This window comes from Hippopotamus amphibius, chromosome 2 (genome assembly GCF_030028045.1).
Source record: "Hippopotamus amphibius kiboko isolate mHipAmp2 chromosome 2, mHipAmp2.hap2, whole genome shotgun sequence".
Taxonomy (NCBI): Eukaryota; Metazoa; Chordata; class Mammalia; order Artiodactyla; family Hippopotamidae; genus Hippopotamus; species Hippopotamus amphibius.
Window position 1 is genome coordinate 208711440 of NC_080187.1, and position 24905 is coordinate 208736344.

General features: G+C 36.4%; 1 protein-coding gene across 17 annotated transcripts in view; it reads left to right on the forward strand.

The window, feature by feature from the left end:
• MAP2K5 (mitogen-activated protein kinase kinase 5) overlaps window positions 1-24905 on the forward strand; it is a 262400-nt gene that overhangs the window by 100209 nt on the left and 137286 nt on the right. For all 17 annotated transcript variants that reach the window (XM_057723002.1, XM_057723012.1, XM_057723013.1 and 14 more), the window contains 2 exons: window positions 10263-10324; window positions 15808-15856. In XM_057723002.1, coding sequence (XP_057578985.1) covers window positions 10263-10324; window positions 15808-15856 — 111 coding nt within the window. The remainder of the gene's footprint in view (window positions 1-10262; window positions 10325-15807; window positions 15857-24905) is intronic.

A 24905-nucleotide genomic window follows, 5' to 3' on the forward strand; every position in this document is an offset into this window, starting at 1 on the left:
GTTGAGGATTTTTACATGCATATTCTTAAGTGATGTTGGTTTGTAGTTTTCTTTTCTTGTAATGTCATTGTGTGAGTTTGATATCAGGATAATTCTTTCCTCAAAGAATGAGTTGGACAGTGTTCCCTCCTCTTCTGTTTTTTGAAAGAGTTTGTGAAAGATTGATGTTAATTTTTCTTAAAACATTTGGTATAATTCACCAGTGAAGCCATCTGGTCCTGGGGTTTTCTTTGTGAGTAGTTTCTGTGGTCAGGTGGCATCTGTTGTCTATTATTAGGAGACATCGAAGCACTTCTGTCCACTGCATCCTAGTATTGGAGTTGCCAAGAAAAACACAATGCCGTCAAGCACTGGGTTGAACAATGATTTACTCACATAAAAAAAAGAGAGAGAGACAGAGCAAGATCAGTTTTAGTAGTGAAGTGTCAGTTCCCCAAGGCCAGCAGCAGATCCCTCCTGGCAGTCTATGCAGGGCAGTTGGCCTGCACATACCCATCTGTGTTGCAGCAAAAGTACCCCCCACTCTGCCTTACTCCCCTGGAGTCAGAAATACTGGAGGCTGGAGATATGCCTAAGATCCATTGATGCACATGCTTAAGCAGGACAAAGGAGTACACACTGAGCCTAAAACAGGGAAAGATATTCCAAAACAAGGAGATAAACCCAGCACAGGCTATGTGGCCTCTTTATCTCTGGTAAGCAAGTGTTCCAGCTCCAAGGCCCATTCTTTTTTTTTTTTTAATTAATTAATTTATTTATTTATTTTATTGGCTATGTTGGGTCTTTTTTGCTGTGTGCAGGTTTTCTTTTTAGTTGTGGTGAGTGGGGGCTACTCTTCATTGTGGTGTGTGGGCTCCTCGTTGCCGTGGCTTCTCTTGTTGTGGAGCATGGGCTCTAGGCGTGTGGGCTTCAGTAGTTGCAGCACATGGGCTCAATAGTTGTGGCTCACGGGCTTTAAAGCACAGGCTCAATAGTTGTGGCGCACGGGCTTAGTTTCTCCGCGGCATGTGGGATCTTCCTGGAGCAGGGATTGAACCCGTCTCCCCTGCATTGGCAGGCAGATTCTCAACCACTGCGCCACCTAGGAAGCCCCCCAAGGCCCATTCTTATATGGCCAAGTGGGATTTGCAAGACTGTGTGCATAAGACTGTCTTTCCCAAAAGTTTTTTAAAAATTATAGTATAATACATATATAATTTACCGTATTAGCCATTTTTAAGTGTGTAGTTCAGCAGCATTAAGTACTTTCACATTGCTGTGCAACCACCACCACCACCATCCATCCCCAGAACTCTTTTCATCTTGCAAAATTGAAACTCCATACCCATTAAATCATAACTCTCCTTTGCCTCCTACTCCCAGCCGCTGGCAGAAAACATTCTACTTTCTATCTGTATGAATTGGGCTATTCTGGATACCTCATCTAAGTGGAATCACACAGTATTTGTCTTTTTGGAACTGGCTTGTTTCACTTTTCATAATGTCCTCAAGATTCACCCATGTTGTGGCATATGCCGGAATTTACTTTCTTTTTAAGACTGAATAATATTGTGAGAGTTTTTTAAATTACCAACCAATATCTTTAGTAGTTATAGTTATAGGTTTATTCAGAATTTGTTTCTTTTTGAGTCAATTTTGGTACTTTGTGGCTTCCTAGAAATTTGTTCATTTCATCTAGATTAATTTGTTGGCAAACAATTATTCCTAGTATTCTTGTATAATCATTTTTATTTCTGTAAAGTCAGTATTAATGTTCTCTTTCATTCCAGATTTTATTAATTTGAGTCTTATCCCTTTTTCTCTTGGTCAGGGTAGCTAAAAGTTAATCAGTTTCTTTGTCCTTTTCGAAGAACCAACTCTTGATTTCTTTGATTTTCTCTATTGTTTTTATGTTGTGTCATCTCTGGTCTAATATATATTAATTTCTTCTACTAGCTCTGTTTTTAGTTTGCTCTTCTTTTTCTGTATTTTTAAGCTGCGAACTTAGGATATTGATTTGAGATCTTTCTTATTTAATGTAGGCGTTTGCAGCTATACGTTTCCCTCTAAGCATGCTTTAGCTACACTCTTGAAGTTTTGATATGTTGTTTTTTTCATTTTCATTTATCTTGAAGTATTTTCTGATTCCCCACAAAGATAATCCCTGTGATTTCTCTTTTGACCTATTTTTATTTAGGAGTGTGTCATTTTCCACATTGAATTTGTCCTGTTGTTGAGTTCTAATATTCCTTTGAGGTCAGAGAATATACTTTGTATGATTTCAGTCCTTTTAAATTGATTGAGATTTGTTTTATTCCCTAAAATATTGTCTGTCCTGGAGAATGTTCCATGTGCACCTAAGAAAAATGTATTCTGCTTTTGTTGGATTGAGTGTTCTTGAGATGTCTGTCAGGACTAGTTGGTAAATGGTGTTGTTTAAGTATTTTATTTCCTGTTCATCTTTAGTGCAGTTGTTCTGTCTACTGTTGAAAGTGGGGTATTGAAATGGGGTGTTTTTTGGTTGTCTGTTTCTCCCTTCAGTTTTGTCAGTTTATGCATCACATATTTTGGCATTCTGTTGTTAGGTGCATATATGTTTGTAATTGTTATATCTTCTTGATTAATTGACTTTTTTATCATTATAAAATGTGTTTCTTTGTTTCTAGTCACAACATTTGCCTAAGAGTCTATTTTGTCTGATGTAATATAATCATTCTGGTTCCCTATCGATTGCTGTTTGCTTGTTATGTATTTTCCCATTGTTTGTTTTCAACCTGTCTAGGTCTTTGAATCTAAAGTGCATCTCCTATGGGCAGCATACAGTTGGGTAATTTTTTTGTCCACTCTGTCACTCTCTCATTGTTAGAGTGTTTAATTCATTTACATTTAATGTAATTACTGACAAGGTAGAATTTATATCTGCCATTTTACTACTTGTTTTCTTTAAGTCTTATGTCTTCTATGTTCCTCTGTTCCTTCATTACTGCTTTCTTTTATGTTAAGTAGATATTTTCTAAATGTGCTGTTTAAATTATCTTGTGGTTTCTTTTACTGTATTTTTAAGGTATATATTTGGTTTCCCTAGAGATTACAATTATCATCTTAATTTGTAACAACTTAGTTCAGATTAATATCAACTTCCTTTTAGTAGTGTACAAAACCTTTATTCCTATATAGCTCCATTCTTCTCCCTCCTTTGTGCTGTTATTATTATAGAGGTATTCTATACTTCTTATATGCTTTATGCTTATCAACACAGATTTATAATAATTGTTTTATGCATTTCTTTTAAATCAGATGGGGAAAAAAGTTACAAACAAAAATACACGTATCCTGTCTTTATGTTTACCTATACAGTAACCTTTACTTAATTTCCTCATATGGATTTGGGTTACTGTCTGTAACTTCAATCTGAAGTTCTTTCGGTCTGAAGGACTTTTTATTTCTTGTTGGGCAGGTCAACTATTAATGAATTCCCTTAGGTTTTGTTTATTTGGGGATGTCTTCATTTCTCCTTCATTTTCATAGGATAGTTTTAGTGGATATAGAATTTTTGGTTGATAGTCTTTTTCTTTCAGCTCTTTGAATATGCCATCACATTACCTTGGATTTCCATGGTGTCTGATGAATAATCAGCAGTTAATTTTTTTGAGAATTCCTTGTAGTTATGTTGCTTGTCTTGCTGCTTTCAAGATTCTCTTTTTGTCTTTGTGGACAGTTTCATAATGTGTTTAGGTGTGGGTCTCTTTGAATTTATCCTGTGTGCAGTTTATTGAACTTCTTGAATGTGTAGATTAATGGTTTTATCAAATTTGGAAAAAAATTGGCCATTATTCCTTCAAATATTCTTTCTGCCTCTTTCCTTCTCTTCTCTTTCAGGTCTGTCATTATGCATATGTTGGTATGCTTGATGGTCTCTTACAGGTCTCTGAGAGTGTGTTCAGTTTCCTTTATTCTCTTTTCCTTCTGTTCTTCAGACTGTATAATCTCAGCTGACCTGTCTTCACATTCCCTGAATCTTTCTTCTGCCTGCTCAAGTGTACTCTTGTGAATTTTTCATTTCAGTTGTCCTTTTCAACTCCAGACTTTATTTTATATAGATAGAGAGAGAGAGCAAGAGCAAGAGTGAGAGGGGAGAGAGAGAGAGAAAGAGGGGTTTGTATATGTGTGTGTATATATATGTACATGTAGGTATATGTATGTTTGTGGGTGTGTGTAATTTCTGTCTCTTTATTGATAGCCTCTGTTTGGGAAGACGTCATCCTCATACTTTAGTTCCTTACACATGGTTTCCTTTAGTTATATGGATGTATATTAACATAGCTAATGAAAGATTTTTTGCAGTAAGTCCAACATCTGAGCTTTTTTAGGGACAGTTTCTATTAATGGCTTTTATTCCTGTGTATGGGTCGTACCTTTTTGTTTCTTTACATCTCATTTTTTATTGTTGAAAACTGGACATTTTAAATTATATAATGTGTTAACTCTAGAAATCAGGTTCTCCCTCATCCTCAGGGTTTGTTTTTGTTGCATATGTTTGTTTAGTGACTTTTCTAAACTATTCTGTAATGTTTCTATCTCCAGTGTAAGGCCACTGAAGCCTCATTGGTTAGCTTACTGGTGCGCTAATGAGCGGACAGAGATTTCCTTAAATGCCTGGGGCTAATAAGTCTCCCAGTCTTTGCCGAAGGGTTCTAAGTGTATTGGGTCACACCTTCAGTACTGTCCCAGCAGTTGATAACTCTGCGTTAGTCTTTGCTTTCTGCTTGTGCGGGGCCTCATGTTCAGCCCAAGGTGATTGGTGAAAACCTCCTCAGGTCATTCCTGAGCATGCACACAGCCTTATGCATGTATATATCCTAGATTCCCAAGAGTATGTTGCAGCTTTTCAAAGGCTCTATTGACATCTCACTCCCCAGCTTTTCCTTTTAGAACTTTTGGTCAGCCTGTTTTTACCTCAACTGTTATGCACCACCTCAGTAAATTAGAGTTAATTGATTGCTTCTAATTGTTTTCAATAAATGCCCCTAAGGAAAAGTTTTTTGTACAGGGTAAATAAAGACAGCAGTGCAAGTGGGGTCTCCCAGAAAACCAGCAAACAGGTCAGAAGTGAAACTTTTCTGAGAGTGTGGATATGAAGGAGCACCAGCTCACTGCTGCCTGTGCAGTGGCTGTAGGCTGCTGGTGTTTGCTGTGATGGCAGGCTGCTGGTTTTCAGGGCTGCACTGAAGCTTGAGATTAGGCAGTAGGAATAAAAGGCAAGTTAAAATGCCACAAAGCTTGCTCTTCTTACCAAGATTCAAGCATTCTCTTGAACAAATAATTTTGGGGTTGCTGCAGTCCTTTGGCTAATTTCCAGAGTTCTAAAAAGCTGATTCTGACAATTTTTTTTTTTCTGCTTTTTCATTGCTTTTGTAGAGAAGAGAATTTTCAGAGGACCTTACCCTGCCATTTTCAGTGATGTCACCTGTTACATTTTAATACTTTAAGTTCTTAAAATATTCACTTTATAGCCTATATTTAACAATCTTTTTTGAGACGCCTCACTCTCTAGACTTGAGCTGCCTGAAGCCCTTCTACTGCTGTTGGCAGCTTCCTTTACTCCACATTCCTCACTCTCTAGACTTGAGCTGACTGAAGCCCTTCTACTGCTGTTGGCAGCTTCCTTTACTCCACACTACAATTTCCCACTTCTTAAATTTTGTTCTCCCATTTCTGTCTTCTCTGTTATTTCCGACATCAGCTCCTCTAAAACTTTATTACCCTCTCCCAGATTTTACCTATCTCTTTCTCATTCAGAGACAGTATAGACTATCAAGTATGATCTCTCATAGTTCCTTGCTCTTCCATCTATAGCTTAGCCAAACTGCACACCCCTGATCTGCCTCTTACATGAAGAGCTGTTTAAGGTCATTCCCTTTACATGTGCATCCCCTTGCCACCCTCTTTCTTTTGGCCCTTCATTCTCTCTGTAATACAACAAAACATTCCTCAAAAATACATGGACCAAAAACTATGTACCATCCTCTATCCTTCTCTTCCCTTCCTATTGTAGTTAAACTTCTTGACAACTTTGTCTCAACCCTAGTTCTATTCCGTTAGTGTAGATTCTAATTATTTTAATCTTATATTAGTTGTTTATTTCCAGATATTAATTGAGCACTTTCAGACACTATTCTAAACCTGGGGGTACAACAGTGAACAAGACTTAATCCCTGTTGGTGTGGGGCTTACATTCTAGAAGGGTAGACAGACAAGAAACATACATTATACTCCCAGAGAGGGATAAGTCCAGTTAGAACCTAAAGCAGAGTAGATGATGACTGATAAGGAGAGGAGGTACTATGTAGGACAGTCAGGGATGGCTTCTTTGTGGGAGTGGCATTTTAGCAGAGACTTTAATGTTGGTGAGCCAGCTCAGGGAAGGTCATAGGGAAGATCTTCAAGGCAGCGAGAGTGTCAAGTATAAATGCTCAAAGGTGGGAAGCAAGCTTGGTGTAATCAGACCTCGCAAGAAGGCCGTGGTGACTTGAGAGTAGTGATGAGAGGACCTGGGGCCAGACAGGAGGCCAGAGAAATAGGCAGAAACTACATTGTGTAGGCCTTGTAGGTCATGATGAGGAATTTATGTTTCAGTCTGAATTTGTTAGGCTGCATTGGAAGGTTTCAAGTAGAGGAGTGATGTGATATGCCTTCTCATTACGTCAAAATTAAATTCACTCAGAAGTATCCAAATATAGCATCTCAGAACTTATGTACCTGTATTTGGATTACCATAATGGAAATAAATTGTTTCTCCAAAAACCCGTGATGCAAAGAAAGAAACGGCTCTTTATTTTTTTTTCAACTGAAAGAGGCTAAGAGAGCTTCTCACATTTTTGCTTGTGGCTCCAGATTTCAATTTTGTTAGTATTAATAATGGTCATGATCATTTTAAGGAACATGTTGGGATGAATGTGCTTGTTCATTTACTACAAATCTGTGTTTATCACACATGCAAGACACTACTTTATATTGTAGTCCTGTATTAGAATAAGCACAGAGCTTACCCCATGAGTTCTTTGGGCTTAATTACATGAACATGATAGCCCCAATTCATCAACAGAAATGTGTAGTTGTTTGGCATTTGACATGGGTTTTTTGCTATTCTGTTGGCTTCTCTGGTTCCCAGAGTGGTTAGTGGCATGAAAGGAAATGCCTGGCTAGGGATGATCTGAGACCAGGGAACCCAAGGAAGTGACAGATCACAGAGAGTAAACCAGTGACCTTGGAATCATGAGGAAAAGGTTCAAATCAACCATGCAGCAGATAAGTGAGTATCTACATGCCTTAAATACCAGTGTCTCAGCTAAGATTAAACTGTCTCTCTGAGTATGTGTCATATAGTAATATCACATTGCACCAAGACTAAAAAGTTCACGTGTGATTCTTAAGCTATGTGATGTTATGGGGAAACCTTTCAGATATTTGCCGATCTTTTCTAAGTTCTGGCATCAACTGACTCATGGCTTTGACTAGAACACTCACCTCTCTGGGACTCAGTTTCCCTCCTCTGTCAAGTAAAGTCATTGGACTGATCTTTAATGTCCCTCCAGCACTAAAGTTTGATGATTTGATGAGTCTAAAGACTGCCTTTTTGGGATAGGCCTATAGGATAGAAATGATAGTAAAAATTCAGCTGAAAACCCTCTGCCATTTTTAGCCTGATAAGAATTATTTAATTGCATGAGAACTCATCTGGCTTAGTAGGAACCCTTGATTCTAAGTGGATCTGCTACTTTTTGTTTTGTTTTTTTGCCTCTAACAGTATCTCTCATGATTATGTCAAGGACAGGATGAATCTGTTATGACACAAAGCCAGCTATGTAAAGATACCCATATGGATGGCCAAGGAGAGTGGGATATAACTGAGATTAAATAGATATTTACAAAAATCAGTGAACTCTCTGAAAATGGGATTCTTTTTTGGCTTGTTCCACTAATAATGGTAGTAACATAATCTTTGGTTTTTTGATTTAGCTTGTTGACTGCTGTCCATTTAGCTAATTTAGCCCTGGTTTATATCCTATGCAAAAATAAATCTCCTCTTGGGACTTCTTACTAGTATATGTGAATAGATTTGCACCTCCTAGTTTTGAGCCACTCAAGCTGTTCAATTCATAAGGCATTGGCCCACTAAACTACATTTCTGAGCATTCCAAATACCAGCGTGTAAAGCTTGATCTTCTTGAGATTGTTAATCCTTGTAACTGCCAGTTCATCTGAAAGATCGATGAGAACATGAACTGTTTTTTCTACCATGTTTTCGCTTTTATTGCATCTATAATAAAAATGCCATTTTAGTAAATAAGGATGGTTCACCTCATTGCAAAAGTGTCTTTTTTTCATTCTCTTCCTCATAGCACCCAGAGCCAAAGCATAAGGTTTAGTCACACTGTGGTTTTCCAGCTTCTCGTCAGAATATGGAAGCTACAGGCCAGAGTTACTGAAAGAAGTGATCATTTTCCTGCTTTAAACAAGATAAATACAAAGCCAGTATCTTTCTATATATGGAATATGTATTGATATAATATTTTTTACGGGGAAAAATAATTTTTTCTCTGATGTTCAGCTTTAGGAAAACCTGACATTAAAATATTTATGGTTGCAAAATAGACATAACTGCATTTGAAAAGGATAATATGCTCCATGTTAATATCTTTCAAGCCATACTTATAAATCATCCAGTGGTAAAATTGTTCAATATGAATTTTTAGCCTCTGATAGAAACAAAAATTGTTTCTCAGATATCTTTGATAATTCCCTTATGGAGCTGAAAGACTGTATTCCTTACCTTGACTCAAAGGTTATTATGTGTGGTTAAAATAGTTCTCATATAATCATATCATTAATATGAGTAAAGTAGTGGTTTTTTGCATATCTCCCTGAAATTCTTATACTACTTGTGTAAGATTAAAAATTTAACAAGCATACTCAAGTTTATACTTCCAAATGAAGATTAGTTCCCTTGAGATAGTTTCCTGGGAAAGTTATACAGTTATTTAGTGATGTTATTGTTGTGCAAATGGTTTGCAGTCCCTTCTTTTGAAACTGTTTTCAGAGCAACTGAACCTATCTGGTAAAATTCATGGTGATTTAAATTCATTTATTTATTTATCTGACAGATATTTATTGAATATGTACTGTCTGCTAGTTGTGCTAATTTCTAGGTTGATGAAAATTAAAATCAAACAACATGACCCCTGCCTTTATTATGTTCACAGTCTAGTGATTTTGTTTTTTGGAAGCTGCCAAAAGCTGAATTTGGTAAAGGTGGAGGATGTTAGTGAATACCATTTTAGTGGAAAATGTTGTGACATAAGGAGATTTTTTTTTTTTAACCTCATAAAGTTGTTTTCAAAATGGTATCAAAGAGAATATCGCAAAACAAAAAATCATTTTGTTCTAAGATAGTATCTTTGGAATATGTTGATTGCTTGTCATGGTACCTAATTTGAAGGGTAACATACTATTTTACATTGTTTTTATGTGTATTTTGAACTTTTGTTTGGTTAATGTGAGAATTCTTAGATAGGGTCCTGGTTTACCTTTGAGAAAACTGTTAACACAAGTGAGATATCTATATATGATTGTCCTATTGACCTTTAGTTTTGCATACGTATTGTGTTTGGTTGTTTTTTCTTTGACTGCGTTGAGTCTTCATTGCTGCACGTGGGCTTTCTCTAGTTGTGGCGAGCAGGGGCTGCTCTTCATTGCAGTGTGCTGGCTTCTCATTGCAGTGGATTCTTTTGTTGCAGAGCATGGGCTCTAGGCACGCGGGCTTTGGTAGTTGCAGCACACAGGCTCGGTAGTTGTGGTTCACAGGCTTAGTTGCTCTGAGCATGTGGGATCTTCCTGCACCAGGGCTCGAACCTGTGTCCGCTGCATTGGCAGGCGGACTCTTAACCACTGCGCCACCAGGGAAGTCCCTTGTGTACGTATTTAAGTTTACATAAAGTACAGATTGTTAGCCTGTCCTTCACTACTTTCTTTCAGTTTTTACATGTGTATGATTATACACCTGAGAATAAAATGAAAGTATCTAGTTATGCTTCATCTGGAAGTATAATTATGTCATAAATATTGATCAAATTGGACTAAAAAGCTAATTTTACCCTAGACATCCAATGCATGATGTAATTAGAGGAAAAAAAAAAAGTTTCACAATGGATACATGGAGGAGGGGCCCAGTGCACTGTTCTAGTAGTTTCATTTGTTGTAACGCAACATGCTTGTTTCTACAGGGGGATCTTTGGATGTATATAGAAAAATTCCAGAGCATGTCCTTGGAAGAATTGCAGTGGCGGTGAGTATATGGCTTCAACTCTATGAAATCTGGGTGGTTTAATCTTTCTAGTCGAGCATTATTCTCCTCATATCCTCAGGATGTTTTTTTTCTTCCATCTACACTGCCTGCCAGGGCCTTCCTAACTCTCTTATCATTTTTGTCCTGTCTTCTTTTCATAGACCAACCTGAAATAATGATGTAGACACGTGACAGTTTTAAGGCTTATGGATATTTTTTTTTTGGCCCCACTGCACAGCTTGCGGATCTTAGTTCCCCGAGCAGGGATTGAACCTGGGCCCCATCAGTGAAAGAGCCAGGTCCTAACCACTGGACCACCAGGGAATTTCCTGCATATTCTGACCTGTTCTAGTTTCATGTGTTTGCAAGGACCTTACTACTCTTGTTAACCAATAAAATTTCCATGTTCTTCAGAAAGAAAGCTGTTTTAGGGACATTTTGTAGTGATAGGCATGTGATTAGAAAATACTTTTAAGACCTAAATTATTAAAATAAAACCATCTATAAGAAAATACTACTTTAGTCTTAAAGATATTTGCAGACTTTTTATGTACTTGGTTTTTAATTTTTTCACCATTTATACCTAGGGATTTATACCCTTTGTGATTAAAAGCAGTTCTCCTATTTTCTATATTCACTAATAAACTGTTGAAATATATCAGCTAAATTAACATTACTATATATATATATAAAATTCCAGATTTCAAATTTGGAATAACATAGGCTAAACAGTGTCTAAGAGAAGTCATGGGTGGTGTAATAGTAAACAGTTGCTAAAGTAAAGGCACTCTGATAACTTAAGCAGTTTAATGCAGAACAAAGTGATTATACCATGTACCATTTAATTAAATGGCTGATTTTCGCATTCATTATACATCAAACTGACAGCACACATCCTTTAATCCAACATGGACACTTATTTAGTCTTAGTTCATTGTAATTCACAGCTTTCCTTTTTTCTTTCTAATTATTAGTGAGAACTGCCCAAGGTGATGAGAACTTTCTTTTCTGATGCTATTGCTGCTAAGTAGCTTCTAATCTACGTGTTTAGTTAGATGAGTATGAAATTTGAGTACTTAAATCACTATTTTAGATGAAAATAAAAATGCTTCATTTCTTCTTTTAATCTCGGGGGGGAATGAATGCTTTGTGGCTTTTGGCAGTTCTTGGCTCTAAAGTTTAATAACACGTATAATAAAGGGCAGAAACAAAAGGAGAGATACCAACTGAAAAAGCAAAAAGTATATGAGTTCTCTATACTCAATTATCTATCAAACTTGGCTAAAATAGGAATCTGCCTTCTTCAGTAGCAAAGCTTGTTCTTCCTGGACTTCATAAATCTTACTTCCTTCTTGTGTAGGGCAGCCACACAAGGCCATTGGTCTTTTCAATTCTGCAGGAGTAAGAAGCCTGTGAAGGGAATGGTGTCAGGGAAAAAAAAAAAAAATCCAGCCTCAGTACAGGGCTTACCTATTGGATAACTGAAAATATGACAGTGATTTTAGTGAAAGGCATTTGAAATAAGTGTTAGCCCAAAGCATTATTTGCATTTACCCTTACATTTTAAAAAATTAGGCTGGTTTTTTTTTCTCTAAAATGTGTCCAGTTTCTCCAGCTTTTATGGCTTATCAGGTCATAGTAATGAAAATTGCCTGTGGCCAGAGTAAAAAAATCAAATTGCTTTTGATAATTTTACTCTTCATCTGCCACTTTTTATAAACTCTGGTAGGGCGTAGGCTTGTATAATACTCCAAAGTGTGTTTTTTTGATGAAATTTTAGTCGACTACAACGTTGGATAATCCTTTTTTTGCGGCTGACAAACACCAGTGGAAGGGTTCTGCCAATCAAAATAAGACTAGCAAACTGATGGTTTGTAGGACATGATTTGTAAAGTAAATGTTCTCACAGCCTGATTGGATTCCCAGTATCCTTGACCATCACTCCTCTAGCGTTCTGAAGACAACATCAACATCATTCCCTTGAGTTCCCTCAGTGAGGCTAAGAAAGCACATGGGTTCTTTTACCAAGTCAGAAGAAACAGAATCAGGAGAGAGGAGGGAAATAGGTGTATATTGAATACTTCTTTGTGCCAATCATTGATAAATGTTTTATGTACAAATATTATGTCACTTAACCTTCACAGTAACTCTAGATTATGGAACATATTTTATACAAGTGCAAGATGAGGTATAGAAAAGTTAAATAGCTTGCCTGGAGTTATCATGTAACTAGTCAGTAATAATTAAAACCTAGGGCAGTTTGACTACAGGCCCCATTCTCTTTCACTCTGCTTTCCTAAGAGAATAAGAAAAAAGAGGTATAAGTGAAAGGGAGAATGAGGTTTAAAAGTGAAAAAGAGAAGTATGAGTGAGAAAATGCTAGAGGAACACATGCAACTGCTTCAGATTCTTTTCATGTCTTTTAAACCACATCTAGGCATCTCTTCTTCCCCAAAGTAACTTTATTTTCCGGGTTCTAATAGTCTGGCATGCTATACAGGTCCACAGGTCCACAGATCCAAGATTCATTACAGGATAGACCCCTGTCAGCCTTTATGATATATTGTTCAAATTTTCTCTTGATGGATGTATGGCAAGAGAGTGTTTTCCCAGAAAAAGAAATCCATAAATAAACTGGCTAATTTCAGCCTTCTAACTTGCTCAATGATTTTTATCCACTTTCCATTGGAATTCAGTCTCCTATAGAGAGGAATGCCTTTCTGCCTTTCCCTGCCATCTAACACATTTTATTTTGCTCTTATTTCTGAAGCAGTGACACTGTGTACTGTATTTTGAGTGCTAATGTTGATTGAAGTCGTCCCTGAAAGGATGTGCACTTGACATGTCAAGGAGTGAGTGATTGACAGCAGATATAAGTACTTTTAGTGTCAAGGCTTTGTCAAGTTGTTGTGAAACCTAGCTTACTGAATGCCAGTAATACCCTCTAGATTTTCAGTGGACAGATTTCTAGCTCCGCATACATTTATTCTTCTTCTAAAGGAAAATGTAGTCTATTTTGACAGAGTTAGAAGAATAATATTTTCTTTTTGAATCTCCAACAAAACATAATTTTAGCAAGTATCATAAAATCAGTATTTGTTTTACTTTTTTTCTACCTGATAATCTGAATATGGTGGATTGCCTTCCCCTTGTGTGTTTTCTGATTATTCATTTTCTGTGGGACTAATTTTTACTGGTGAGTTATCTTTAATGGGAAAACTTTATAATATGCAACTAAGCTTATAAGTTGAGAACTGTAACCCTATTTCCAGAACTCAGAGGGTGATTATTTCCATGCTAAATAAGATGACCTTGTCCTCCTACTCAAAGAAAAAATTGTTTTTCTTATTGATGTTATTCTTTATAAGCAAAGAATATAAATATTTTTTAAGGAAATATTTTTGTCCTGTTTCCTCCTTCTGTGTTAGTTATTCCCATTTGGATATTTTCTTTTTTTACTATCTTACTGTTCAGAGTACATGTCTTTTATTGTAATGCCACTTAGTCTGAATCCTGGAAGAAATCATTTGCTATAGATATGTGTTCTGTTCTCTTAAAATAGACAAATATATCATTAGAATTGATTATAATGTGTTAGCAAATTTTTCAGGAGTACATTCCATTCTGTGAAAACAATTAAAATATGTTAACTTCTGCTCAGCATTACTGATATAGATTTTATCTTTTTCTAAATCTTTAGTATTTGGAAATCGGGGTTTTTCTCTTTGCATTTCTATTTTTAATGTTGCTCTTGGTCTTTTCTGATCAACTAAAATCCTTGCATACTTAGCCCCAACCCTCTTTTCATCATTCTCAAGGTATGTAAATTACTCAGTTTCTTCTCATAATGGTAGTTTTTCTTTTTTTTATATTCCTGACTCACCTAAAAATTTCTATGATGATGGGTAATTTAAAATTCTTTCAGTAAATTTTTAATAATAGTGGTGTGTCCTTTGTACCTGATACCTAATTATAAATAGTCAACCTTGAAATTGGTCAGTTCACACTCATGTGCATACAGGGTCAGTGGGTATGAATAAAAACATATGCATCTCCTTTTACAACAATTTCTCTATAAAGATTTTTAAAGCTTTTAATTATTACTTTTCCCACACAGAAGGCAGCACTTGTAACCCATGTACCTAGGGTCTTAGAAACATCTTCTTTTCAGTATCTTATTTGACTAATTATTCTTAACTCAGGCTGTTAAATTAAAAAATCCAAAATCTAACTCAGATGTTTGAATTTTCTCATTTTATTTCTTTTCCTTGCCCTTTCAATATTGTCTACATGATTCCACACATATACTTGCACCAGTCAGACTGGCTTGTAAGGGTCATCATCATGATATACTTTGTTGTTTCCTACCCTAATATCATTTAAAATATTTTGGGGGAAACTTTCTATTTTGAAATTATTTTGAACTTCCAGAAAACTGGTGAGAATACTACTAAGAATTCCCAAAGATGCGTCACCCAAATTCCCCAGTTGTTAACAGTTAACCACATTTGGTTAAATATATATATACAAGATTTTTTTCCCTGAAACATTTGAGAATAAGTTGCAAATATTATGACTATTTACTCCTAAATACTCCAGGTGTGTGTTTCCTAAGAATAAGGACATTCTCTTACCTCATCACTGTATACTGATCAAAATCAGAAAATTAGCAGTCACATCATTATTAGCCAATCGGCAGTCCGTATTCAGATTTTGCCAGTTGTCCAATAATACCCTTTATAGACCAAAAAAAAAAAAAATTTTCTGGTCCAACATCCAGTCTTGGATTATACGTTGCATTTAGTGGTCGTCTCTTTAGACTCTGTTAATCTAGAACAGTGTCTCAGTGTTTGTCTTTCATGACCTCGATATTTTTGAAGAATACACTGCCCCAATACTCTGATCATATATTTCAACCTTGGCCTGAATGCTTTTTTTTTGCTTTTCTTCACATCAGTTGAATCTGTTACCCCGGGCCCTTCGCTTTGGTACAGCCTTCCTGACTACTGTCAGGGGAAGCAGTCTTTAGTCCACCCGTTGCCTTCATTAGTTAAATTTTTTTAAATGTCTCTCTTTGGTTACAAATGTAATGACTTAAAAAAGATATTTTTTTCATGTACAGAAGTGTAGAAAATAAGTGAAAATCTTTGTTTCTTTTTCCTGTCCCTCTGCTTTCCACCCACACCACCACTGAGAACTTCGTAAATGGACTTCCAGGTCATATTATGTGCACACACAGGCTTCTCTTTCGTTCATCATACCTTATCTTCAGAACATTATGAGCTCATTAAAGGAAGGAACTTGTGACTTATACATTCCTTGTCCCCACGGCGCTTGACACAGGAATGGGAGGTGTTCAGTAAATGCTTATTGGTTAACAGACCTTTGAAGGAAGAAATTATGGTTGATATGATTATGTGTTTAAATGTGGAAAGTTCCTTATAAAAACCATCGTTGTCCTGTTTTCTCTTTCTTAAATTTAGGTTGTTAAAGGCCTTACTTATTTGTGGAGTTTAAAGATTTTGCATAGAGGTATGTACCGAGCTTACAAGCGCTAACTTACTTTGGGGTAGGGTGGGGAGCTCTCCGGATATCTTGATTTTTAAAGTGAATAAATGATCTATTATTTAAGCCAGGTGATATATTTGGTAGTCAATAAGATGGCTGCTTTATAAATGTTATTTCAAAAAAATTTTCTCCCTTAACTATTCTGATTTAGATTATAAATTTGGTATTGTAATTTTGTGAATAATGTTTACCAAACATGTAAAACAGTATTTCATAGTATTTGGAGATGACAGGATCTTATTTTTCTTAACTCTAATGCAAAACCTTCACTTTCTATACAATTGCATCCCTTCCTTTTATTAACATTTCAAATATGCTCATGCACTGTTCCTTAAGAGATTACTTCACACGCCTTGAAAGTGAACTAGCAAATGCATCAGCAGTTACTCTCCTACTCTTAGCAGAACATGTGAGAAGAATAATCAGATAACTCTTAAGTGTTGCAAAAGGAACCTCCCTTTGCATTTTTTAATATTCCCAAAACGTCTGAGTTCATTTAGAGCAAATTATTAAGTGGGAAACAGACTATAACAAAGCAACTTCAGGTTGACCTAATGTCACTAATACTGTTTAGTTTTATACATCTGGCTCAGCCCAGCTTTATGCACATTTGGAGAATGCAGCAGCATACACATCAGATGTGATGAAAGGGAAGTTTGGGTTTTATTTTTTAAGGTGTAAGCTATGAGAGAGAGAAAACAACTGATGTCTTCAATTGTAGTATCACATCTGTCTCTGAGGGTTTTTTTTGTTGTGGCGGTGGTTTTAATATCCTAGTGATTCCAGATTTCTGCTTAAATCCTTCCTCATTTGAAGAGGGTATGTAGATTTTGACAAGTAAAGCTTTCAATTCATTTCTTGAAGGTGTTTATGCTGATCAAATGGAATCATAAACCAAATTTTTCTTTAAAGCCAGTCCACTCTGTTTCTAGAGTATATAGTTGGTACAAAATGTAGATGTAGGGAGAGTGAGCTGAGTGTGAGTATCATTCTTCCTGGGAATAAACAAGCACGTGAGTATATCTGGGGGGGTGAGAGAAAATGGAGCATTCTCTCCTCCAAGATCCTAAGAGAGAATGGTCTTTAGCATAATATGTCCTATGAGGGTGAGTAAAAATTATCTGCGCTCTGCCATAGAATTTATACAGGTTTTACTATAACTGCAGTGTGGATAATTTTTGACTCACCCTCATATATGGCTTCCCTGTACTCCCCTCTCCCCACACTCACCAGCCCATAAAGTGCTTATAGCCATTTTAATACGAATTAACACAGTGGTCCGTTCTTGTCATTTTATTGATTTTTATGGACATCTGCTATCCATTTGACAAAGGAACTCAAGGAAGTCATCAATGCTCAGTAGCAAAGCCTTCATTAAAAGGACCCTGCCTTGGAAATGGAAGTGTTATTATTAAAGTGATGCTTGGGCTCATCCCGTACTCTGAGCACACAGCATAATCCTGGCTTATAAGGAATTCTCACTAGCTATAACTTTCTGTGAGGATTCTTAGTAGCGTTAACAACTGCAGTGGATAGGAAAATACTGTTCCGTTATTCCACGTCATCTGTGTTTTTCTTCTTTGAAATCACTGATTTTTAGTTTTACTCTTTGTCTAGAGGAATAATTGAATTTTTCATTTGAAATGGCATCTTGATGGACATATTTTGAATGGATTTATGTCTGGATCTAGAAGTAAAGTCTGAAGTGTTGGTCAGAGCCCTGTACAACCACCCTGTAGTCACTGTGGGCAAGTGTGGTTGACCGGAGCCTCTCAGAGGCAGGTAGGTCCTTCTGACCAGCTGTGGATGCAGTTTGGGCTAAGAACGGCCCTTTGATCAGTGACGTATAAGGGCCTCAGTGGTTTGACTGATTTTGGACATGGAGGTTTCAAAAAGGAATCCTAAGCCTGTACTTCTCTTTTCAGACTGTGCTCTCCAGTCCAATTCCCACAGAGAGTAATCAGTATAAAATGCCACTGGTTATAGAATGAGGATATCTGTGAGAGCCTGAGTGGTGATAGTGGTAGTGGGCCAGCTAACTCTCCTAAGGATTTCAGTTTTTTTAATTTATTTATTTAATTGAAGTATAGTTGATTTACAGTGCTGTGTTAGTTTCAGGTATACAGTGTTGTGTTAGGTACAGCAAAGTGATTCAGTTATACATATATACAGATTCTTTTCCCTTATAGGTTATTACAAAGTATTGAGTATAGTTTCCTGTGCTATGCAGGAGGACCTTGTTGGTTATCTATTTTGTATGTAATAGTGTGTATATGTTCAGTTTTGAATAAATACCAGTAAGTGAATGTGCATCTGCATCTGTCTAGATGGAAAGACTAATGAATTACAGTGCAGATGAATAGTTGTTCCCCAGTACTTATGTGTACTCAGCTATGGAAATAGTGTGTGTGGTAGTATTCCTCAGTAAACATGTACGTTTAGCTTTTGAGTTTCCTTGCTATTTGTGGAAACTTTTACCTTCCAGATTTAAAAGTACAAGTTTTTTATTGAAGAATGAAAGAAGCCAGGTGTCCCTGAAGACTTTTGTAAAGCTTTGTAATGGGAAATTCACTCTAGATTGAGTAGTTGTTAGCTTAATATTTTAGAGGTTTTGTCCATATTTAATAACTTGGATTTCATAAAAATAAGATTAAAGATGCCTTTTTATTTACCAAAAAGCTATTTAATTTTCTCCTTGATTAAAAAATTGTAGCTTTTTAGATCAGTTCAGTCAGGCAATTAAAGATCAGAGCTTTTAAGTTCAGCTAAGGCAATTAAATAGGTAATGTACTTGTTTATACACTTTTGCTATGTAAGCGTATTGCTGTACCTTCTTAAAAGCACATATCCTCATTTTTGCTTTCTCAAAATGAATGATAATGGGAGTTCTAGCTGAATGTGTGTCACGCTGTCAAATCAAAGACAGTGGTCCTTCTGCAGGAGGGGTGGCCTGGTACAAGTGCTGTGAGAAGACAGAGTGAAAAGATGGTGAAAGAGAAACACTAATGAGTGATCTAAGCCTCCTCCTCCTTTGTCTTGGTCTAAGTACCTTGCTCTCTTCTGATCGACATTTTCCTCCCTACCAAACGCCACCCCTGAAAACCAGGGTCTTGTATTTATGAACACAGATTTTAAAAGATTAAGAAATGGATATGTATTCAGTTACCTAATGAGAAAAGAGGACAAACTGTTTCTCACATTTAAATGGCTTCCTTGAAATACAGTAGTCCTGGATTTGTAGCTGTAAAAAAATTATTTGTGTATATGTATAGTGGAATTTATAAAATATAGTTAATGACTTCCGGACAAGCTGTTGAAAATCGAGTCTTTCCTATAATACAAACCCCATGAGGACTGTAGAGCAGAATGAAATCTGAGCAACAAGCAGTGACAGACCACCCATCCATCCTATGAGGCGTGTTAGTCTGGTTCAGGTTAGTTTATTTGTGTATTATGTAAACTGGAAATTTTTTTTAGGAGTTGAAGTGTATCAGTTGTCATTCATAGTGGATCATCAACTGTTATATTCAGCCAGGTTTTGCTCTTGTATATCTTTGTTCTTTTTAAGATCTGATTGAGATGATATATGTGCAAATGCTTTATGAACTGTCAGATATTAGTAATGCAGGTATGTTTTAAGTATATAATAACTATTATTAGAATTAACCACTTTATCCTGTTAATAAGCATACCTCATTCCCAAATCAAGCCAGGGGAGAGAGTTTATTATACTTTGTATTACGAGGTGAAAAATTATGAAAATCTTTTCAAGATAAACATGTGGTATCACATGAGGATGTAATTATTAAAACTGTTTGAAACTTCCACCAAGATTAACTACTATGGAAAAATTGTCTTTATTAAAAAGCATTCGTGTGAGCCCTGTAAGCATAGCATGTACTGACTGAGTAAAAACAAAGAAAATGAACAGTGAGAGAGTCTGTTAGGCCAGATCCAACATTACAGCAAATATCGCAGCTTAACTTCAAAACATACATCGCCACTAATGAGGTGAGAGCCCTGCATATTAATAAACCTACAGCTCCAGTCACAGCCATCATTACCCACATCAAACATAAATACAAGATTAACACCTATGCCATTTCTTTGGAAGATGTGAGAATGCCCTGGCAGTAACTGCTCTCTCTTTCCCTGAGGATAAAAAATAGAAATGGAAGGGTAATGAGAATAGAACTTAGATTAAGAAAATAAAATTGGCAATCAGGCTGGGGCAGTCTTACACAGATGGAGAAGTTTATAGAAAGAAAAAAACCTAGATAGTTGGTGTCCCAGGATATTTTTTGTGTATATGAAGCTGGTTAGTTTCATTAATTTTCTGTAATAGGAGAGCTTTTTTATTTTATTTTATTTTATTTTATTTTATATATATATATTTTTTATTTATTTATTTTTGTTATCCTGAAGGCAAGTGCTGCCCAAATAGATTTGTGATTGGAGAAACTGAGTCTTGTGGTTTCGATATGCATGTTAGAAATTTTGTTTCCTACCCCTGGCTCTACTTTTTATAAATCTGTCCTCATACATGTTTTCCAATTGGTGCTACCATAGATGCCAGAGCCAGTGTATTTAGTTTGTTCGTTGAGCAACTATTTATTTTATCCCTACTGTGTTCCAGGCAGTTGTCTGTGTAGTTGGAAAATATATCGATTTGTATAAAACAAAAGATTCTGACACTCATGGAACTTATACTCTAGCCAGGATGGGGCAGGGTTGGGAAACAGTCCATAAGTAATGAACATAATAAAAAATAAATATAGGGTGTGTTAGAGGGCAGTTATTAATATGGAGAAAAGAAAAAGGAGATCAAGCTTAGAGGAGGCAAAGGGCAAGTTGCAGTGTTCCTCAGGTAGTCCTCATAAAGAAGATGAGATTGAAGCAAAGGCTTGAAGGAAGAGAGTTGCTAGCCAGGAAGGTATATGGGAAAACAGAGCAGAAGATGCTGGTGGGATGTATGTGGTGTGATCATGGAACAGCAAGGAGGCCAGTGTGTCACACTGAGGATAGGAGTGAGGGTATTATCAGCTATTTGGCAGAATCACAGTAACCAGGTAAGTTATAGAGGCTCAGGTCAGGGAGACAGTAATGAAGATGGGGAGAAGTGGTCAGATTCTGAATATATTTTAAATGTAGAGTTAGAACTTACGGACGATTGCTTGTGGATTTTAAGAGGAAGAGGGGAGTCAAGGTTGCTTCAACTTTCAGCAGTAGTTCAGTGTGCTAAAAAAAGTTTCCTGCTACATTTTTTTTCTGCTAAAAGAGAGACCTTCACTAAAGTTAAAGAAAAAACTGGTAATATCAAGTGCTGACAAAGAATACGGAGTAACTGCACTCTCATACATTGCTAGTGGAATATGAAATGGTCCAGCCACTTTGGAAAGTAGTTTGGCACTGTCCTACAAAATGATTTGGCAATCCCACTCTACGTGGCTTTATTCATAATAGCCCAAACTGGAAGCAACTCCAGTGTCTTTCAGCTAGTGAATGAATAAACAAACTGTGGTACACCTGTACGTGGAATACCACTCAACAATAATAGGGAGCAAACTCCTGATTCTTGCAGTGAAACAGATGCATGGTAAGTTCCTTATGCTAAGTGAAAGAAGCCAGACCCAAAGGGCTACCTATTGTGTCACTCCACGTGTACGACATTCTGGAAAAGGCCAAGCTGTAAGGACGGGAAATACATCAGTGATCGCCCAAGGGTAGAGAAAGGGTTGACTATAAAGCTGTGAGGGAATTTTGGGAGGTGTTGTGAATGTTCTGTATCTTGATTTTGGTGGTGGTTATAGGATTTTACACCTTTGTTAGAACACTTAGACCTATACGCCCAGATAGGGTAGATTTTACTGTAAATTATACATTAGTAAATCAGACTTTAAAAAAAAAGAAGAAAGAGAAAGAAAGCGTTTTCTTAATTCTTAACAGTGTAGTGGAAGCTCTACTTTAGAAAGACATTTCCCCTGCCCAAAGAGACAGACCATTCTTTCAAGGGGTCTGATTGATTCTGTTATTATCACTGTATCTCGTGGCTCCTGAAAAATCCTACCTAGGTTTACTCTAGCAACTTACTAGCTTTAAAAAAAAAAAAAAGAATCTTTCATGGTTTAAAGGATATCTGCAGTGTCAGAAAGAGAGAGAGGCAGAAAGAAAAAGGGGGAGGGAGGGGAGGATGAAGGGAGAGAAAGAGAGAAACTTAAAAGTTGCTGTTGTCCTTGGCCAGCAATTTGGAGCATCTGGAAATCTCACAGATAAAATTTTCTTTCCTTAGTTAACCTGTTTTTTTCCTCAGATATTATTTAAGAACTGCAGATGTGCAGCACTGACTTGGACTAACTTGGACAACTTTAAAAGCTCAATTTCTAAGAAGAAATAAAGCTTTATTTAAATTCCCAATCGAGTCCCACTGACTGACTGCCTCGTGTGACCCTAGAAAGTCAGGTGACTCATGCTCTCTGGGCCTCAGTTTCCTCATATACTCAATGAAGGGATGGCTAGATGATCATTCAAGTTCCTTCAAGCATCAGGATTCTGGATTCTTTGATTCATGACTAAAGGAAGTATGAGATATTAGCAAGGCACAAAGCAAGTCAGGCATATGGGAGAAGAAAGAAAATGAATAAGAATCCCTGAAGAGTAAATTTTGCTGTGAAAATATTAATAATAGTAATAATAATAATAATGAATATTTATTAGGCATTTACTCTGTACCAGGCCCTGTTCAAAGTGCTTAACATGTACAAACTATTTTGTGTTGCTTCAAAATGGGGAACTCTGGGAAATATGGAATATTTTAGAACTAAAGAGGCTAGAATGCAAATATTAATGATTGAGAATCAAAGCAGTGTGACTTAGCTAAGAATATTGTTGTTCTAAACCAAACTGATGTAATCATATCAAAAGACATCTTTAAGGGGAAAGAGTTTTTAAACTATAAAGTATACTGAAAATAAAATATCATTAATAAGGGGTCATAAAAAGGACATGTAGAGTCACAACTTAGATGGAAAGCAAAGGTATTCCTTTTAAAAAATCTTTTTATTTTGAAATGATTGTAGATCCACAGAAAGTTGCCCTCAAAATGTACAAGAAGATCCCCTGCAAGGGCATCCTTTTTAAAGGAGTTTGGAAGAAAATTGGAGGCTGATAATCCAAGAGAGTGTAGGCAGGTGAATGTTATGTGTATTTGCTAATACCCTTTAAATGAGATCAGTGTAAATTTTAAGACTTAAAAAAATGTTATAGGAATATTTATATTACATTCCAAATTATTTTATCATACTTATTAAATGAGAAAAGAGGAATGAGATGATAGAAGTAAAACCTTTGAATTCCTTAGGAAGGGACCTTGATGTCAAGGTGGTAGAGTTAAAAAAGTACCTTGGTTTATGAAAAAGTTGGGAATTGTGGTGGAAAAAAGTTAAGGAATGATCATTTGCTGGATAAAGTGATTCTTTAGAGAAAGGATTGTTGAAAAATATTACTATAAATAGAAAACTAACCTGACTAATTTTAGGTAATGTGTGAAGAAATGTAATATGCCCAAACTTTCATAACCTGTTTTGCAGAGATTTATGCAGTTGGTGCTTTCTCATAGGTGAGTTTTATTTTTGCTATCTGGAGGATCAGACACAGGTATTAAAAGAACTGGTTAGTGTTGGAGCAACCCAAGACATTTTAAAAGGGATCATCCCCAGTTGGTTTTATATTGTGATACATGATGATGAGAGGACTGGGGTGTGTGGGCTCCTTCCCTGTGCTTTGTGACTGCTTAGTCAAATGGGTCTGAAAGGAGGCATTTAGCAAGTACTCATGGTAGGAGCACAGTGACATCTTGGCTCCTGTTTTTTGTTTTTTTTTTTTACTTTTTATTTTTTTATTTTTTACAGCAAACTGCATGTAGTTAGAGTGTACAATTTGGTATCCCAATCTCCCAATTCATTCCCCCCCCAACCCTCCCCACTTTCCCCACTTGGTGTCCATATGTTTGTTCTCTACATCTGTATCTCTATTTCTGCCTTGCAAACCAGTTGATCTGTACCATTTTTCTATAGTCCACATATATGTGTTAATATACAATATTTGTTTTTCTCTTTCTGACTCACTTCACTCTATATGACAGTCTCTAGGTCCATCCATGTCTCTAAAAATGTGGCTCCTGTTTTTTAATCCTTTAAATATCGTCCTTTAAATGTAAATATTAATCACATGTCAGTGATGTAGTAGATCGTAACTTATGAACACTTGTGTTTTTGGAGCAAAAAAAAAAGGCTTAGCCCGTTAACTGAGGTAAACAAACCAGTTTAATGACTCTGGGTTGTTGGTTTTTCTGCAGCTCCAGCTCTCCACGCAAATGAACATCTCTAAAAATTAAGCCTCCTTCCCCACATTGGTCATTCATTCTCTTTCCCTCGAGTAATCACTAGGGATTTCTGTATTTGTGGTAGTGATTTTCAAGACAAGAAATCATGTATAGCATTACTTAAAAGGGTTCTTTAAAAGAATGCATGTCTAGAGTATATAAAAAACCATCTTAACAGCAAAAAAAACCCCAAACAATCCCAATAAAAAATGAAGAGACACGAAGAGTTATTCCACTGAAGATGATATACAAATGGCAGATAAGCACAGGAAAGGATTTCAGCATCATTAGCCATTAAGGCAATGCAAATTAAAACCACAGTGAGATATTACTACATACCTACCAGAATGGCTAAAATTTAAAAAATAGTGATAACACCAGATGCTGGCGAGGATGCAGAGAAATTAGATCACTAATACATTGCTGATAGGAATGTAAAATGATACAGCCCTACTGGAATACAGTTTGGCATTTCTTAAAAATCTAAACGTGAAACTATCATATGACCCAGCAATTGTACTCCTGGGCATTTATCTCAGAGAAACGAGGACTTAACGTTCACACAAAAAACTGTACACAAATGTTTATAGTAGCTTTGTTCTTAATAGCCAAAAACTGGAAACAACCCCCAGC